This window comes from Alligator mississippiensis, chromosome 3 (genome assembly GCF_030867095.1).
Source record: "Alligator mississippiensis isolate rAllMis1 chromosome 3, rAllMis1, whole genome shotgun sequence".
Lineage (NCBI taxonomy): Eukaryota > Metazoa > Chordata > Crocodylia > Alligatoridae > Alligator > Alligator mississippiensis.
In genome coordinates this window covers 222591234-222610562 of record NC_081826.1, presented here as the reverse complement: position 1 = coordinate 222610562, position 19329 = coordinate 222591234, and the positions used below count along the sequence as shown (strand labels likewise).

Here is a 19329-nt window from a genome sequence, read left to right as displayed (position 1 = left end):
GGTCATGCCTGAAGACAGGCTGGCAATAGAGGCCAACTTGGACAGGCTTGTGAGGTAGGCGGATCTCAACCTGATGACATTTAATACAGAGAAATGTAAAGTAAAAAATGCTCCATCTGGGGCAAAATAACCTGCAACACACTTAGAGACTCAGCAGTGCTACGCTTGCCAGCACCATATCTGGACAAAGCCTGGGTATCGTGATAGACCACAAAATGAACATGAGCCACCAATGCAATGCCATAGCTGGCAGAACTAAGCAAACAATGGCATACATCTACTGAAGCATTTTGAGCAAGGCTAAGGATGTCATCTTCCCGCTCTACTTGGCCTTGGTGAGACCACAGCTGGAGTACCCTGGCCAGTTCTGGGCGCTGCATTTCAGCAAGCATGTGGAGGAGCTTGAGAATCCAAAAGAGGGCCATGAGCATGATTAGAGGCCTATAGAGCAGGTCATATGAGGAGAGGCTGAAAGACTTGGAACTGTTCAGCCTGGAAAAGAAAAGACTCAGAAGGGACTTGGTGGCAGCCTATATCAATGGTGTACATCATGGCCTGGGGAAGCATCTGTTCAGCAAGGCCCCCCAGGGGAGGATAAGAAACAATGGGCACAAATCGATTGAAGATCGCTTCAGAATGGACATAAGGAAAAACTTCTTTACAAGTCAAGTGCCAAGGGTTTGGAACAGGTTCCCCCCAAAGGAGGTATAGTAACCCACCCTGGCAATCTTCAAAAAGTGTCTTGACCCCCACCTTGCTGGGGTCATCTGATCCCAGAGCTCTTTCCTGCCTACGTGCAGGGGAGCTGGACCCGATGATCTGTAAGGTCCTTTCCAGCCCCTAACATCTATAAAACACACAACTCCCTGGACCACTTCCTACCTTTGTAGAAATATAGCCAGTCTTAGACCTTCACCTATAACCAGCCTATCTTCCTCTATATGCCTCCAGTTTAGCCTTCTCTCTGGCCAAATGTATATACAGGTTTCCCTCACTTTATGCTGTACATGAGTTCCTGGAAAATGGCACATAACTCAAATTTGCATAAAGGGAACCCACTTTACAATGTAACAAATAGGGTTACATTTCAAGACCTCGACTGTACTGACCCTCACACTCATTTCTACCACTTTTACAAGACAATTTTGGTACTCACCAACAGCAGACAGTACACACAAGCACAGGACACTATCATAATGGGGATGGCAACTACAGAAACACGCGTTGCAGACAATGAGCAAGGAGCACAGACCCAGACAGGAGACTATATTTTGGTGCATGTCACTCCCACAATGCACCGCACAAAGCAGCTGACTGCGGGCTTCCACCCCACCGACTGCATAAGAGTGAATTTACCTTGTATGTAACAAAATTTTGGTTTAAAAAGGGTCATCACATAAGAGCAAATTTGAACATAGAGAACCCGCATAAAGTGAGAGAAACCTGTATACAAAAAACCCCCGCAGCAATCTCCTACCTAAAATATACAAGTAATTTGTTTTCATTGTGAACCATACAGGTTCTATAGCATTAGATACACAACAACCCCTACACAACACACTATTTATTTAAAGCATCTAGAGAAAGTGCCTGCAGCCCACTTTAACAGCCTAAGAAATCAAAGGCTTTGAAGCAATTTGGATGCATAAGATATTCCTGAATAATTAATCAAGCTTATTTTTCTCTCTCTGATATTTTAAAGTAAACAAATTAATATTTGTGTTTACACTGAATTTGTTTTAAAAACAAGTTCAAATAGCCTAATAATATCCCATCACGAAACTACATACCTTTCCCTTGTGCTTATAAAAACTGCTGCCTTCTTCCCAACTTAATTTTCCAAATGTAGAGAGTGTATCATATGAAAAATGTGTAATGTTGTGTGGTTGCATAAGCTATTCAGTAGGCCTGTGCAAAGTGGCAAGTATTCACTTCGGATTTGTCCGATACAGAGGACAGTGATTCAGTTTGGAGATTCAAATCACTGTCCCAATACGATTGAGTGGAATCAGATCTGAAAGATTTGGTGCCGCTTCGGTGATTTGGCCATACACTAAACAGGCAACTGACACAGCTGCCTCCAGCTGATAAGTCAGTCAGGGTTGGGGGAGGAAAGGGGCAAGGTGCCCAGCCCTGGTGCCACTTGCCAAGGCGGGGGGGGCGGAGTGGGGAGGGAGCAGGATGTGGATGCAGCTCACTCTGGGCAGAAGAGGGCAAGCGGCAGCAGGGCATAGCCCCCGCTCCTAGCGCTGCCGCGCTCACTTCCCATGTTTCCCCACACTGGCTGGCAAGCAGCAGCAAGGCAGAGTCCCTACTCCCAGTGCTGATGTGGGTGCAGCAGCACTAGGAATGGGGACTGTGCCCTGCTCCTGCTTGCCCCCTTCTGCCCAGAGCGAACCGTGCCTGCATCATGGGCCCCCCCCAACCTCGCACGCCGGCTGGGCAAGAGGCAGCAGGGCATAGCCTCTACTCCCAGCGCTGCCATGCCTGCATCAGTGCTGGGAGTAGGGACTCTGTGCTGCTGCCACTTGCCAGCCGACGCGGGACGGGGGTGGGGGGAGGCAAGCGCTACCACCATTTGCCCAGCTGGTGTTGGGGGACGGGCACTGTCGCTTGCCAGCTAGTGTGGAAGGGTGTATGATGCGGGTGCGGCAGCAGTGGGAGCAGGGGATATGCCCTGCTGCTACTTGCCCCCTTCGACCTGGAGAGAGCCTTGCCCACATCCCACTGTGGCTGGGCAAGCAGCAGCAGGGCATAGCCCCCACTCGGATGCAGGCACGGTAGCGCTCGACCGCCCCGCCACCCCCTCCGCCTTGGCTGGGCAGCTTGTCCCAGCCCCAGCCTCAGCCCCAAACCCTCCCTCCCTCCCCCATGCCCTTTCCCTCCCCCCTCCTCCAACCCTAACAGACTTACCAGCTGGAGGCAGCTATGTCAGCTGCCTGTTTAGTCTACGCCTGAATCTTTTCTGAATCAATTCAGAGCTTTTACTTGGTTTCCTGATTCGATTCGGAGATTTGGTCCCCGAATCAGGCCGAATCTCCTTCAAATTGAAATCAGCTACCAAAGAATCGCACAGCCCTACTATTCAGCACTATTATCGTTCTTCAACAGACAAACTGTCTACTTAAATTAAAGATCCTTCAATCAAGCAAGTGAATCAAGTTAACTATGCATCAATTTTCTTGGTATAGTGTAAGTGACCAAACTACAGATTAGTTCATTTCAGCTTTGTATTTTCTTACCTTAACCGTAACTAAAAATATTTATATTTTATCCAAACATCCAGTATAATAGACCTTAAGAAGCAGTCAGAGCCACCTTCAAAAGAAGTTACTTCTAGTTCTGCAAGGACAAAAAGGATTGCTACACCTTTGTTTAGGCACAAAATTTAGGTGTGGACACAGCCAGATTGAAGACAATCTTATACACAATTTAAGGAGTGTTCTTTACAGTTAAAAAATATGGGTCTGATCCTGCAAAGTCCCTCAGATGCGACTCTCACTGATTTCCAAGGGATTTCTGTAGCATAGAATTTGATAAGCCCTTAATCAGGATCTATGCCCTCAGGTTGCTACATACTGCTTTTGTACAACTCAGAGCAATCAGAACATTTTAACTATTTAACAACACACAACATATGTAAGAAACAGTAATGCAGTAGCCTCCACATAGAAATGAGAATATTTAGACATCATAGTATAACACTTTGAGCAAAGTAGTCTATGATTTAATAAATAAAGCACATATATATGAATTTTAAACAGATAAAAGAGCTTGCTTCTTTTATTAAAACTAACAAGAATGATCTGAAATGGGTCAAACTGGCTCTTAATTTCCTAATTACATTAAACAAACAAACAAAAGGTAACTCTTTTGTTAAGCATGCAGTTTAAACCTACAAGAGAGATACTTAAAAGTAATCGAGCATTTTCTACATTGTAATAAAAAATTCAAACTCAGATCATCTCTAGAGAAACTATGTCCAGTTGTTAAACCAGGGGTCAGGGCAGATAAAAATGAACAATTTTTTAAAAACAAAATTAGATTTTTTAAATTTAATCATGGGGGGGTTGTTAAGATGCTTTCAAAAAAATTATGATAGTTTTAATTTATGATATGACCATGGAATAAGGATTATAACTTTTAATTATAGAGGTGCACCAATATATTGATCCATATTGGATTGGCACTGATAAAAGGAAAACTGACATTATTAGTAATTGGGGGTTTTTTGGCCAGGGTAGCCGATAATGTCACCGATAAATGTTGCGTGCATTAGCACACCTGAAGCATGCAACCAGGAATGCGGCTGAGCAGCTTGGAGAGCAGCGTCTGGCCAATAAGTCTGTGGCTGGAACAGGCGTGGAGGAGGGATGGGGTGCTGTGGGGCGGGGCAGATCAAAGCCCCCACAGTGAGGAAGAGAGTGGGGCAGAGGCAGGCACTGCTCAGCTGGGGCAGTGTGGGGTGCGGGACAGAGTTGTGAGCAGCTTGTCCAGGGGGCACAGGGGGATGGCTCTCTGCTGCTGAGTGCACCCCCAAGGGAGGCATGGGGGTACATGCCCTCCGGATTTGTGCATGGGGCAAGGGTGGGCTGCCCATTCGTTGCGAGCTCAGGTCCAGGTGCTGCACCTACCTCTTCCTGACAGGAGGGGCTGGGTTGGAGCTGAGCTTGGGGTGGACAGGACAGGCGGCAGCGCTGGGAGGGGGGCTACAGGATGGGCTACAGCCACCCAAAAATTCCCCATGATATCTTTTATTAGGCCAACTAAATAGTTGGAAAAATTGCTCTTTGCAAGCTTCTGGACAAAAACACCCTTCTTCAGGAATAGGGAGAGTCTGTTGTTGCCAGAGATAACATCCTTGTTAACAGCAGCATATGGAGATGAAAGATATCAGACCTGATTACTCACCCACTTGTCTCTGCAGTTCTGTGTACACACAGTCAAGCCCTTACCTTTTTCTGAAAGCGCAAAGTTTCAAGAAGTTAAATGATCAAAGAATATCAAGCAACAAGAATGGACTTTTTCTGTAGAAAACAGTACTTAAATTGAGGCTCCCAGACCAGTGATTTAAATCGTGATTTAAATCATGATTGAAATTGATTTGATTTAAATCAAATCCACCCTGCCAGGGGTGGGAAATTATTTAGGCTGACAGGTCACTTAATGAGTTTTGGTGAGCTGTCAAGGGCCACATACATAAAATCTTTCAGAAGATATCATTTAACAAGTTATAGATAAAAAACAAATTATATAATAAAAATGAAACATCTACTATACCATATTTTAATTTTACTTCAAAAAATATTTTTGTCCTCATTTGTGTTTTTTTTGAGTAGTAAATTTAGAGGCAATTGTATAATAGCTCAAAATAAAGTCTTTTGTATATTGTGTAGGTGGGTATGTGTAAGGTGTGTTGGGGGGGGATGCAGGAGCTACCTTCACGCCAGGTCCCAGGAGCCAGCTGTGGCCGGGCGGGGGGGGGGGGGGGGGGGGGGAGGAGGAGGAGGGTAGCAGGGGGCACATGCAGCAGAACTCACCCAGGCAGTGCAGGTGCACTCTACCCCCTGCTCCTCCCCATCTGGCCCACAGCTCCCCCCCAGTGCTCTGTATGGGGCTGAGCCCTGCCTGCGTGCACCCAGGGCAGCCTGCACTGCACTCCTGCCTGCATCTGCCCCATGCCTGCCAATGACACTGCCCAGACCCAGCCAGCACACACAGCTTCCCAGTGGGGCTGCCTTTCACCCACCCAGCCACCAAATTGTGATGTAATCTAATCTGCAATCCCAACAGTCACACCTGCTGTCCTGTCACACGTGAATGACAGAACATGTGATTTTGGGATAAGAGATTAGATCCAAATTTCATCTTGCTTGCTGGGTAGGAAGAGCCCAGGATCATGAGCCTGAGCTGCTGCACCAGCAAGATGAAACCAGGGTGTCAACAAAAGGCTAATTGTCAATTGGGCCAGGATTGGCCCCAGCTGACAATCAGCTGATTGCCAAAACTTCAGCTGATGGGTACAAGGACCCCAAAATTAGCCAGATTCCAAGGGCCCCCAGGCCTTGGGATGAGTAAAAAACCCTGTGTGCCACTCAGCTGAGCAGCTCTTCAATTTACTAACTGGTGGGACTTTGTCAACATAGACCCTGCCCAGACAAGACTAGGTATTTATACAAAATACAAAATTGGAATTAGATTATCATATTCCACTATCCAGAAGACCTCTGTGGATCATGACATTTTCAAATAATCAAATAAAGAGACATCAGAAATGTTCTACTAATGTAGAGTGACATTGGAAATTACTTTGAAGAGTCCACAATAAATCAGAATGATTGCAATTCTTCTTGTGGAATCATAACAGCAATGCTATGCTATTATTTTGAGGAAGTGCTTATAACTCAAAGTTAAGCATCAAGACACTGGAAAGTTTTATTAGGCTCAGTTCACAGATGAGGAAACTGAGCCACAGAAGCAACTGACTTTTTTTTCATATACAATAACTAAACTGGGAATAAAATTAATTTCCAGTCTCCCAGGACATTATTTCAACAAATTTTAGCAAACACTCCCTTTTGGATGCCATTGTTCATTTTCTCTTTAAAGAAAAAACTGTTCAGGCAAATGCTATAAAGTATATTACAAAAAAAATTACTAAAGAAAACATCCTAATTCTCAAATCCTGCAGAACAGAATGAAACCAATTTTGAAACTAGGAACCGCATAGGAAGGAAAGCTCTATAATTATTTGTCTGAAAGTCTAACATATTGCTGTCACTTTTCTTACTAAAAATCAGATTAAAGAAGGGAAACAATTTAATTACCTTTTAAGACTATACTCATGCTGATAGTAGAGATAGTTTCAAAAGAAGGGAGACATAAGGTAGTAGACAAAGACATCATCTTTTATATTCCTGTTTCAGTGCCTGCCTCAGAACCAACATACTTAGAGATAATTTATTCAGCTAGACAATGCATAGCAATTAGCTGATTTGATGCTCTTCTATTGAAAGTGAGTTACAGTCACATCTAAAAGACAAAACAGATGCTAAATATTAATATGTGGCCTAAACTACACACATGAATACTAAGGGCTATCTATATAACACTAATGCCCCAAATGCTAAGTATTATACAAACTTATTGAAAGACACTTTCTGCTCCAAAGAGTTTAAAAGAAAAACAAGACAATCAAGAGGAAAAGGGTCAGGACAAAACTGAAGCCAAAGCCATAGTTTACTTATAGACTAAGGAATGAAAGAAAACTACGTAAATAATATTCATCTAGTGAGTCCTAAGACAAGAATCTCCATGCCAATATACTCAAAACCAGATAACTTGAGTAACCTAGACCTCCACTTAAAACAGCTTTCTTTCTTCAAGCCTAGACCCAAACTGCCTCACTAAAGCCATTCATTTCATGAGCCAAAAATCTAAATCCTATCTTTCTGGAGACACTGTTTGCCACCCTGTTTTGCCAACCGTACTAAAATGGAGGGTTCTATCCCAAATGGAGAAATAAAGTTAGGAGAACCCCCACCCCACAAAGAATACAAGACCTATAATAATGTAAGCAGTATGAAATAAATTAATAATCTCCAATAATTACAGGAGATGCTATTCCATGTTTTATATGCCTCTTCCTACACATAAAACCTGTCCCAATTAATTTACTGGTGATCATTTTTAATATCTCATACACAAATCCAAGATGAAAGGTCACAAATAACTCTAAATTTCTCAAAAATCCACCAATACATAAACTGAAGTAATTTTTAGTTGCTATATACCAATAAATCTCACAAACCTCTGCACTAACCATACTGGCTAAACGACCACAAACAAATTACAAAATAATAAAACGACCAGGTGTTAAATGTATTTTGAAGTGCTTTAATTCAATAATTCAAAACTGCACAGGTCAGACCTGTGAGTATGGGGCGCTACAGCAATTTAAACGAGGCTGCACTACTATGCAGTAGGCACATGTCAATCGAGATTGGTACTTAAAAATGGCCCAATCTATACAAAGGCTTTATAGTTTCCAGTAGAAAGACAAATCTTCCAACATAAACTAAGACAAACTACAGCCTATCTTTGAAAGTAGCTACTAAAACAGGATGTGAACACTTTTCCTAGGTTTGAACACATTACAGAATATGTTACCAAAAACATAAATAATAGCAAACTTTTGCTTATTATTGGTTTTTACATTTCCACATTTCCAATGCAGATCATCACTAAGTCCCCTATAATTACTCCATGACTCTAAATAAAATATCTGAAGAGCTCCCATGAGAGAAGCATAGGCACATAAACAGAATATAGTTTATAGTAGGTGCCTCAAATGAAAATCAACCAGAGGAAAATTATAAGAGTGTGATAAACTAATATACATGAAAACAGGAAAGCTGTCTGAATGGTCTCAAATCCAATTAGACTGAGCTTACATCTCATCCTATACTCATTATTTATGCAGTCTATGAAGCTTTCAGTGATTCACTGACCAGAAAAAAAGGAAAAATAAATTATTTTAAATTTGCATGCCTACTATTATTATAATCATCCACATTTACTATAAATAAAAGATAAAATAAGCTGTTTGTTCATTTGTTTTAAACCTTTCTCCCCCATTTTGTTTGCTTCATTTAGGTAAGTTTCACTAATGGTCAGATGCATCATTCTTATAAACTGCCCTTGATAAGCCTGTGAACATAGCTCCACTGGCTCTGCAAGAGGATTTCTACATGTAATAATTGAAACAAAGCTGGAATAAGAAACAAAAGATCAGGTGTGAGAACCCAGGAAGGGAGAAAGCATAAGGGGCATAGATTCTTATACATGTAAACTTTTGAATCCATCCAAAAGACCCTTCTAAATACAGGTAGACAGCAGAAAAAAAAAGCTTCTAATTTTTAAGGAAATTATATAAAGGCTGGATAAAATATATTTCACAGAAAAAAAATAAAATGCTTTGAAGGTAATTTTTTTTTTTTTTACCTTTAAGGCAAAAGTAAGTAGAAAAAGTAATGCAATAACAAGACTGAAAGTTTCATAAATGTATATCAGCTCTGAATACAAAAAGGAAGGTTTGCTGTAGCAGGTTGAGTTATGCAACTCATTTTTAACTTTATTTCCCATTAGTCTCACTGAGGTCCTCATCTGTTTCAGAAATAGACTGAAGTGAATAGACTTAGCATTAAGCATGCAGTTAAGCATTTGCAGCGCCGTTCACTTTACACAGGGTTCAAATTACACTGACTCTTGTAGGGATTGGAAGTGGTGGCGGTGGCAGAGAGAAGCCATAGGGCAGCCTGGGCGCAGGCTCTAGGTGGCTGCAGCAAAAAGCACCCAACAGCTACAAGAGGGAGGGGCCACTCTCCCCCCCCCCACCCATGCTAAACAACAGTTTCTGCTTGGCTGCCGGAGGCCTCTCATCTTTTATGGGGGAGCTCTTGTCTCTTATGGGGCTCAGCCCCCCTGAGCCTCCCCGTAATTTGAACCCTGACTTTACAGTTGTAGCCAGGTACCTTTGCCAAAAAATTCCATGACTGTATAACTGAATAACTCCTAAGTGACTAAAACTACTTAAAGCAGGGGTTGTCAATCAGGGGTACTTGGGAAGGCCCTAGGGTGTACATGCAGGCAGGCAGGGAAGGAGTGCTGCCACCCACCACCCTGCGCTGCCACCTCCCAGGAGCAGGGCCAGGGTGGAGCAAGGGCAGCGGCACCCCTCTGCAGGCTGCACAGGCGCCACCCGGCCAGCCAGTCGCCAGTGGGGACTCGCACACAGCGGCCAGTGCCACTACTCACCACCCCACATTGCCACTGCTTGGCTGCGCACCCTCCCCGCTCCCCATCCAGCCACCAGGAGTACACTTACAAAAAAGGTTGAAAACCCCGAACTTAAAGGATCACTTTAATGTGTACTTGCAGGACAAACATCTTCAGGGACAGTAGGAGGCTGCACCACACACACACACCTTCTCCAACCTGTCTCTGGTTTCACATGGACCAGGTAGCTTCAGCAGCACATCAATGGCAGGAGAGCTATCCCTATACCCATGCCAGGGTAAGGCAGTGACTGTGCCACTTCTCCCAATGTCTCTTCCCCTCCACAGTTCCACAGCCGCAGTATGAGCACAGCTTCCAGCCACTGGGGAGCTGTACTGGGCATGGCACCTGCAAATTGCAGCCATACTGCTGCTGCTTCTCCCTGCTTCCCTTCTGGCACACCTCCCAGCTGTACTGAGGGCACAGCTCCAAGCTGCCCAGCCTTAGCACAGCTCCTCACCAGCTGAAAGGGAAAAATGGGGGTGGGAAAGAAAGGAGAAGTCACAGCAGCAACACAGTTGGCAACTCCCTGGGCCCAGCGCAGGTCTACAGGCCTAATCTAGTGGCTCGACTGGCCGGATCTGGCATTCAAGCCATAGGTCACTGTTTTAAAAGATTGTCAGGGCATAGGTAACCCTTTATTTCTACTTATTCAGTCACCTCATCTCACATAAACATTAGCAATTCCAGTTACAGTTCAATCTTAGTTTGTAAATCACGTGCATCATTCATACATATCAAACCACTTTATATAAAGCATGTATGTAGCGAGTTCTGAGGCATACCAAGGTCACCCAGCTAACTGATGAAAGAGCTGGGAATAAAGCACATATCTTATGACTTCTAGGTCAGTGATTTATGCTGTGTTTCAGCCATTAATGCATTCACACCTATTCCAGCTCTTCAGAGCACAACCTCAAGACATCACACTCAATTAAAGGTATCTTCTGAATAATTTCTTTAATTTATTCCTGAAAAACAAAGTTACAAGAAAAAGACTGATTACACAATTTGGTGCTGTATTTCTCATCATCAGTTCTTCACTTCAGAAACTGTTAATTCACTTAGAATCATTTGCTTCCTGATAGGTGAAGAAGCACCTCTGGTGTGCCTTCTTTCCCTCCTATCTTTTACCTGTAGACTCACTGACCTGATGCAAGCAGTGGAAAATGAAGTAGCCAGGAATTCCTTACAAACGGACAATTCAGTCTCTCTCAGGCAAGTTCCTCTTCAACAATGTAGCCTTCCCTTCTCTATCCCCATACAGTTGCTGTTCTCACCTCTCAAAACGAACTTCCACTTTATTAGCTTTTGGACATTTGGTGTGTCGTTCAGTATACAAATTAGAGTTGCATCCATTTTTAAATAGCTGTTAATTAGTCTGCAATATTTTTAAATTATGGTTTTTACATTCAACTGTGGTACACTAACGTACATTGTCAAGAAAAGTCATCACTAGCCAATCACTATAGCACATTCACTAGAGCCATATTTATCAGTTATTACTATAGAGCTAGTGCAGACTTGAAGTTGTTCTACCCTAGAGTTTTTAGAAACTGTAACTGATGCAATCCCAAAATGCAATTTATCAGTTTTCCAAACATCAGTTTTCCACAACTTGGTCTGTGACACTCTCAATCCTCACACTCATCCACCCGCTCCCCCAGCAGTAGTTACTAACCCCTCAGCCACATCCCAGACCCCTCTACCAGGCCCACCATGGCACAGTGCCCCCTCAGCACTCAGAGAGCTCCAACTATCAAGAAAACTATTGAGCACCTATCACCTGATAGCATCAGGAGACTTCCCCTCCCCTAACTAGCCCAGCTCCTATACACATGACTACTTAGTTGTCCCAAATGGTCAGGTGCACCCAAAGCTCCTATGTTTTATACATTTCAATCCTGCCTATCCCCTTTCCAATATTTTGGACAGAGTTAGGTAGGCAATGTTTTGTTTTTATCTACACACACATACACGTAAAATTAATCAAGTCATCTGCACAGTGTTAAACAGGATGCTGTATAAAATTTGAAAGATGTATTTTGGTTGTGCTAAGGTGAGAAGTATTCTTTGTAGGGTTATTTGCAGTTGAAATGATTCACCAGAAAAAGCCAAGTATCATATTTACTCGAACAAGACAACCCCCAATAATTAGACTTTATGTATGGAAAATTAATAAATGTGTTATAATTTTCCAGATATAGACTTTAATTATTGGAGGTTTGCCTTGAATTTGTATGTGTTCCCCTCCCTCCCCCATGCTACAGAAGGGAAAATAAATCTGGGGGCTTAGGTGGCCCCCTTGCCCTCCGCATATTCCTTCTTTATTTTCCGCAAATATTGAAATGACCAAATTCAGTGACACATTTGCAGAAACCAAAATACATAGTTATACACATCTGCATTTGGAGAAAGGGAATTTTAATTCATATATTTGAATGTTACCTCTAGAACTGCTTGCACGGTTACATAAAAATAGTGTGCAACTTGTCACCTACAACTAAGCAGGTCAGCTGTGGAAGTGAAGAGGAAGTCAAGAAGTATGCAGTGTAGTGGCTTACCAAGACTTGAAAAAGAGCCAGCGTTGAGGAGGACTGGGCTTAATGGGCACTACCATAGATCATATTCAGAAGGGCTGCACTAATCCATTTTTGTGGTTAGTTCCCATCAGTATTTTTAACATGGGCTATGTGTTTTATAGTCATGCTCAGCATTGGCTTCATTTAATCAAGTTTTTCATTCAAAAACATTACTATAATACTTCAGATTTCTTTAAAAAAGTAAACACATCTTCCCAGCTTTGGGAAAAAGGACTTTAAAGTAAGGGTTTCAAACTCACCTCATGCCCCAAGCTGGATCCAGATTGTGGACCTCTTTGTATGCTGGAACCCCAGGGGCAAGTTACCTTTGCAGCTGTGGGGCAAGTGCTGGGACCAGCAGCCATGGGCCAACAGATCACGGGTTGAGTGGGGCTGTGTCAACCCTCAGTCATCCCCCTGCTGCTGACAGTCCCATCCTAACAGCCCATACCTCTGGATTCTGCAGCAGGGGCCCCTAGCCCCTATTTCTCAGGCCTACCAGTAGCCAGGTAGAGTGGCTCTTCAGGCTGCATGTTTGACACTCTTTCTTTAAAACAAGGAATACACATACATTTTAAGATGCTTTAGCAGCTGTCTCAAGCCCTCCTCCAGAAATACACATCCATATGCAATAAAGTTTGCTACGAAAACAATAACTATCTTTGGAAATACCTATATTTTTGGAAAAGTCTGTTTGCAAGCAAAGACCCTGAAATCTCTTTTATGATTATAACACTTACATCAGACACTGAGGGTGTGCGCTGAACATGCAGCCTGATATCACACTTCTTGGTCAGCAAGAAACAGGTGCAATGTTCTCACTAGAACTAAGCAGAACAGTATTTAGGTGTTTCAGATCTCTGCAAGTTCGCCAATTTAATTTTTCTAGCTATTGTAAACAATTAAAAAATGTTTTTCCAAATATCTTTCAGCCTCTGATTTACAGTTGGGTTGATCGTTACCAGAACTTGAGATCTTAAGCAGTCTGGCCTGTGAGACAAAGAATGACTCTTAAATCTGAGACAGGTAGTTAGTCACATTAGTCTGAAGTCAAACAGAAGGCAGGGTAGATTTGTACCTTGGAACAGCTAAATCAGAGGTGCACAAACTTTTGTAAGCAGCAGCTTACTTCATCGAATGATATTCTGCACTACAGCCTGTATCATAAGTGGTTTTATATTGCTTTTGTGCAATTCAGAACCTTGCTGTTTGTTTAGTGAAAACACTAGATACCTAAGGAGCAGCAATGCAGTGGCCTCCATGAAGACCATTTTGTGCAGTGTTGTACCATGAACTCAAAACGTTTTTATTTCTATGATTCCAGAACCAACCCAAAGATGCCACTTAGGAAAGCTCATGTAGTTCTATTCTGTAAAGTGCAAATCTAAATCTGGCCCTCTACCAGAAAAGGGTTGGGGACCCTGGCATTACCACAAACAGTGTTGTTAACATGGAGTAGTCTGACCCTGTGACTTCTGTAGTCCATTTAGCTATTGAGGCTTCCCCAGGGTGCACTTCATGCTCTAGTGAAGAGGTTTTCATATTTCCTAAAGTCACGTAGTCCTTTCATATCACTTCTGTCATGGAACCACCACCCCTGAGCTAAAGTCTGATGTGGAGTCAAGCAATTTGAACTGGCAATGGCGATGTATCACCTCCTAGCCCACTATGCAATTACTCCCAGTCTCTTTGTAGAACCCCTGCTGACTTTGCACGGAGCCCCCAAGCCCCACAAAATCATAGACAATGAGGGTTGGAAGGGATATCAGGATGTCATCTAATCCAATCCCATGCTCAAATCAGGACCATCTCCAACCATCTCATCCCAGCCAAGGTCTTGCCAACCCAGGTCTTAAAAATCTCTAAGGACGAAGATTCCACAACCGCTCTGGGCAGCCTGTTCTAGTACTTTACTACCCTCCTCATGAGAAACTTTTTCCTAATATGTAACCTAAACTTCCGTTGCTGCAACTTAAGACTATTGCTCCTTGTTCTGTCATCTGCCACCACTGCGAATAGTCTGGCTCCATTCTCTGTAACCACACTTCATGGCAGTTGAAGACTCCTATCAAATCTACCCTCAGTCTTCTCTTCTCCAGACTAACTAAGCCCAGTTCGCTCAGCCTTTCTTTACAAGCCATGTTCCCCAGCCCCCTAACCATTTTTATTGCCCTCCACTGGACTCCCTCCAATTTGTCCACATCTTTTCTGTAGTGGGAAGCCCAAAATCTGACAGTACTCCAGATGTGGCCTCACCGGTGCTAAATAGAGGGGAATAATCACTTCCCTCGATCTGCTAGCAGCACTCCCACTAATGCAGCCAACGTGCTATTAGCCTTCTTCACAAGGGCACACTGTTGGTTCATATTCAGCTTATTGTCCGCTGTAACCCCACAAGGTCCTGAGCTGCTCCTTAGCCAATCAGTCAGAACTCAGTTGGAAAACCACTACTCTAGTGGAACGATTCCCAACCAGGGTGCCCTGGGCTGCCACCAGATCTTTTGAAGGGTGCCAAGGAGATAAGCAAATAAGCTAAACAGAAAAGCCAGGCTGGCTTGTCCCTGCCTGAACGATCCCCTACCCCTACGACCAGAAAACTACTACTCCCCTGCATAAGGAGGTAAGCATTGTAGTCTAAAAAGGTGGAGAACCGCTGCTCTGGTGGCACAGGCCTTCAGGGGGAGCCCACCGGGCAGATCCAGATAGGGCACTGGTGCACTTACACATCCATTTGATTCCTGTTCCACGCGGTTTAAAACGACTTGCCTGGCAGTGGCAGCAGCATTTCTAGGCAGGCAGCACTGAGTAAGTCATGTGACCTCATGCCTTATTATCATCTACCCGATCCCTTCGAAACTCTTAATTCCCAGGTGTTAATGCCCGTGCCTTCTGTTGTTCTGGTCTGGACATTGCACCCATCAAGCTATGCTTTGTTCTACTGCACTATTCTCTGGGGCTGCTCCTGGCCACACAGCTTTTATTTCACAGCCCTGCCACTGGTTTTAACTCCTTCCAATTAAGCTACACTGCTTTTGGCACCCATCTTAAACTCCACAGCACAGCCTGAGGCCATGAGCCTACTAGTGAAACTGCTCGCTTATTTTGAACTGGAGAAAAATGGGTTCTGTGTTGCCTGTAGCCCTGCACCCCACCATGTGCCCCCCTCCAGAGCCCTGGTCGTTCTTTAAAAAGGTGTCTGTCTCTTTCTCAGGAAGACAACTGCACCCAGTGAGGCACCAGCCCATTTCAATGCTAGCCTCCTCCCCGCGCGAGCGCCCCCAGCGGCAGGGACAGAGGGCTCTTGCGCATGCGCCAAGAAGAGCCGGAGCCAGTGAGGAAGTCCTCCCGCGCATGCGCCACTGTGAGCCGGAGCCTATGCATGAGAGGGGTCCTCCCCTCCCGCGCATGCGCCAAGCGAACTGGGGCCAGTCCCCGCCCGCCGGTCTCACCTGCAGCGGTCGCACTCTGGCCTCCGGGCGCAGCGCTCCACGGGTAGCGCCCACAGGCCCTCACAGCCATCGTCGTCGCTCTCCTCCTCCCCTTCCGCCGCGGGCCGCGCCGCAGCCTCCTGGGCTGCCGCCGGCCCTTTGCGGGCCGCAGCCGGGCTCTGTTCCATGTCGCCGGGCGGGAGGCGGCCGCGCGGGGGCGCCAGAGGCTGCGGAGCGGCCGCAAGGCTGAGTCACGTGGTCAGGGAACCGTTTCCCAGCACCGCCCCTCGCGTGGGCCCCGCCTTCACGGTTGATCCACCAATCAGGGCGCCGCGTCCGGGCCCGGGGCGGGTTGCGCCGGGACGCTGCGGAGCAAGACGCGCATGCGCAGCGTCCGTCTCTGCTGACGCGCCGCGTTGCCTTGTGACGCGTGTGACGTCAGGATGTTGCATCCTGCCTGCGTTGGAGGGGTGGCACGCAGGCGCACCGCGCGCACACACTGGCTTGTCGCAACATTTGGTGTCGCTGGACTCCAGTGTGCGGGGCCCTTAGTACTGCTGCCCAAATGTGGCCCTGTGCTGCTTCTTTGTCCTGCAGACCCTGCCCAGGATGAGGCCTCGGGATCCAGGTGCATTTGCCACCCCTGCCACAGCTAACCAGGCAGAAGGGACAGTAGATGTCAATTTAAGACACGTCTACAAGTGCATTAGTGCCCTTAAATCAATGCAAATTGAATCTAGTACCTCCATTGTGAAATACTAGGAAAATGCACATTAGCCTGCCTTAAGAGTTTTTAAGTGATGCTTAATGTGCATTAGCTTATTTTAAGGAAACTAAGGAATCAAATAATTGTTTTTGCAAAAATCTTGGTGGTATAATAAAAGATATAATCTCTCTCCATAAGCCTCGACTCCTTTTAGCTTATTTTAATGCATGTTCACTAAATAGCAGGTTTTTCAGTGCTGCTTTAATGAGCATTAAAATGGGCTAATGTATTTTAAAGCGCCTATGTAGACACTATAGAGACTAGTGGTTTCTGAGAGGCCAGAGCTTTTGTAGGCAATGGCCTGTTTCATTTCATGGTGTCTGATGCAACAGGCTGTCACTTCCCAAAGCTCTTGCCTTCCAAATGAACTAGTCAGTCTCTAAGGTGCTGCCCTGTCCTACCTTCTTCCTAATTACAGGCTAACACACCTAACTCCCCATCTTAGTAGCACGTTTAGAAATGCTCACAATGAGTTTGAATAAATGCATGCTCTGTGTAAATGGTTAACCTTTTTTGCCATCCCAAAGCTATGCACTCAACTGTAATTCAAGTTACTGTTAACAGTAACGTGAACCAGTCCCAGAGGTTTATTCTCTTCTTTAGGGTAAAGCATGAAGCCTATGTACTCCAGAATACATGTTTGAGGAAGTATATTTTGTTGTCTTTTTATAAAGCATCAATGAATCATATTATTAACAATCTGTTCAATCTAGCTTTTAACAATACACCTAACATAAACCTAACCAGTGAGCTTGAGACCTAGTAATAGCAAAGTGTAACCACTGTACTGAGTGGAGTAAGATTTCTACCACTCTGTGGTGCTGCTGTTTTCCATTGGCTTCTGTGGGCTGTTGGTGCTTTCCCAGGGTGCACTTTATGCTCAGGTGGTACCATGCTTCAGGAGGAGCTGGGAGGAGGTGCCCTGAGCCTGCAAGGTTGCCTATGTTCTGACAGACTGCTGTCTGCTGACAACCTCCGGCAGCAGGGCCAGGTAACCCAATACCTTATGTTTAAAGAATGACTTGCATGAGATAAGCCTGTTTGTGAGTTGTTTCAGAATCCAGGCAAAATGTAAAGCACTTTGGATTTTTTTTATTACTAAATTTTTGGATAGTTTCAGCTGCCATTGCTAAATTACATAATCCATAACAAGTATGGGCGCACAGAACAAGCTAGTATAAATGCAGTTTAAACCTGAAGCAGACAGATGGACAAGCCTGTTAAACTGGTTTAAAGTTGCTTGAAACAGTTCAAAAGTGTACCTGGAAAATGAAGGTCATCCAGGCATCCTACATTGCATCACTCCAACATTCCTCCGCATACCTCCCTGCTACCAGTCCCGCTGTGCCATCTGCACCAAGTACTTATTGGGAATTGCATGTCCAAACGGTCCTAGAATAGACAAGTCACCAGCTATATGCTAAAATAGTTTTCCATGTGTGTGCCCACCCACAGATGCATAGATATGCATATGGAAAGTTTCTTAAATAATGACATAACCATTATGTCCATGGATTATAGCACTGAAATTATAATGTGCGAATTACAGTTTACCTTACAGAAAATCTCTACTTAAAATGTCCTTTTCTGAAGTTAGTGACTTAGATATGCTGTGTAATTGTGGGATTTTTTTTGGCTTTCCACCCAAATAAAAGCATTCCAGTATTTTAACTGTAATTTGCAAAGCAAGTGGAATGAATTCAGGCTTAAAAATGCTAGGGAGGAAAGAGAATTATTTAAGCTAAAGGACAATGTTGGCACAGGATCAGATGGGTACCAATTAGCTGTGAAAAAGTGTAAGTTGGAATTAGAATAAGGTTTTTAACCATCAGATCAGTGAGGTCCTGAAGCAGCCTCCCAATAGCAATAAGGAGGGCAAATACCTGACTAGATGTTTAAGAAAGATCTGGGTAAGATTGTGAAAAGGTTATATAACGTGACGGCAGAAGAGTGGACGTCATGAGGTAGGCGGTCTGTTCCCAACTACTAAATATTAGTTGCTATGAGAATTTTAAGGTGATGGGTGATTGTCCCAGGAAGAAGGTAGGACTGTTATTGCCCAGACTGCCAAGACTTAAATGTTTGGAAATAAGTGCACACAGTATTATTGCAGTAATACTAAAATAAGATCTAATTAGTTTATGTACTCTATATTTGATTTTTTTCAGGAGATGTGATGTTATAACCACTCTCAATTGGCTGTATTGTACAGGTAATCCATAAAAATGGTAATTGCTTCATTGTAAAATAGGGCATATTTCAGCCAAAGTTCACAAGTAGATCTTTGCTAGTACATGATCACGTTGATTGTTTTGAGCATTTGAGTGCATGAGGCTCTAATTGTGTACCTTGAGTGTAACTTATTGTCTAAATAGCTGTATTTGATTAAACCATGAAAAGTTTGCATTAAAAATCAGTTAAGACTAGAAATCTACACCCCCCCCGCCCCCATTTATACATGAAGAATTACTCAGGTAAATAGTCCAGAGTACAAAGTGACTTGCATAATTTTTTTTAGAACTGGGGTTCTCTTTTGTGCATTAATTCTTACTAACAGATCTTGCTGTTAGTGTAGCAATATTCCCTTTAATTCTCATCCTTTTGCAGTTCACCAGTATATGGGTATTATATTTTGTGTGAGACTTCCCCTTTTTGGGGACTTGCATGATCACAGGTTTAGTGACTAGCTGTAGTATGATTTTACTCGGAAAGTCCG

General features: G+C 44.0%; 1 protein-coding gene across 3 annotated transcripts in view; it reads right to left on the bottom strand.

The window, feature by feature from the left end:
- Window positions 1–16136, bottom strand: part of DTWD2 (DTW domain containing 2) — a 190579-nt gene extending 174443 nt beyond the window's left edge. Inside the window, exons 1-2 of one of the 3 annotated variants that reach the window (XM_019478164.2) lie at window positions 15869–15953; window positions 13160–13246 (exon numbers count right to left, since the gene is read on the bottom strand). In XM_019478164.2, the coding sequence (XP_019333709.1) occupies window positions 13160–13188 (29 nt within the window). In that variant the 5' untranslated portion in view covers window positions 13189–13246; window positions 15869–15953. Of the gene's footprint in view, window positions 1–13159; window positions 13247–15868 lie in introns of all 3 variants that reach the window. The other 2 variants (XM_014608602.3, XM_059724917.1) reach the window with 2 other exon arrangements.
- Window positions 16137–19329: the final 3193 nt, after the last annotated feature.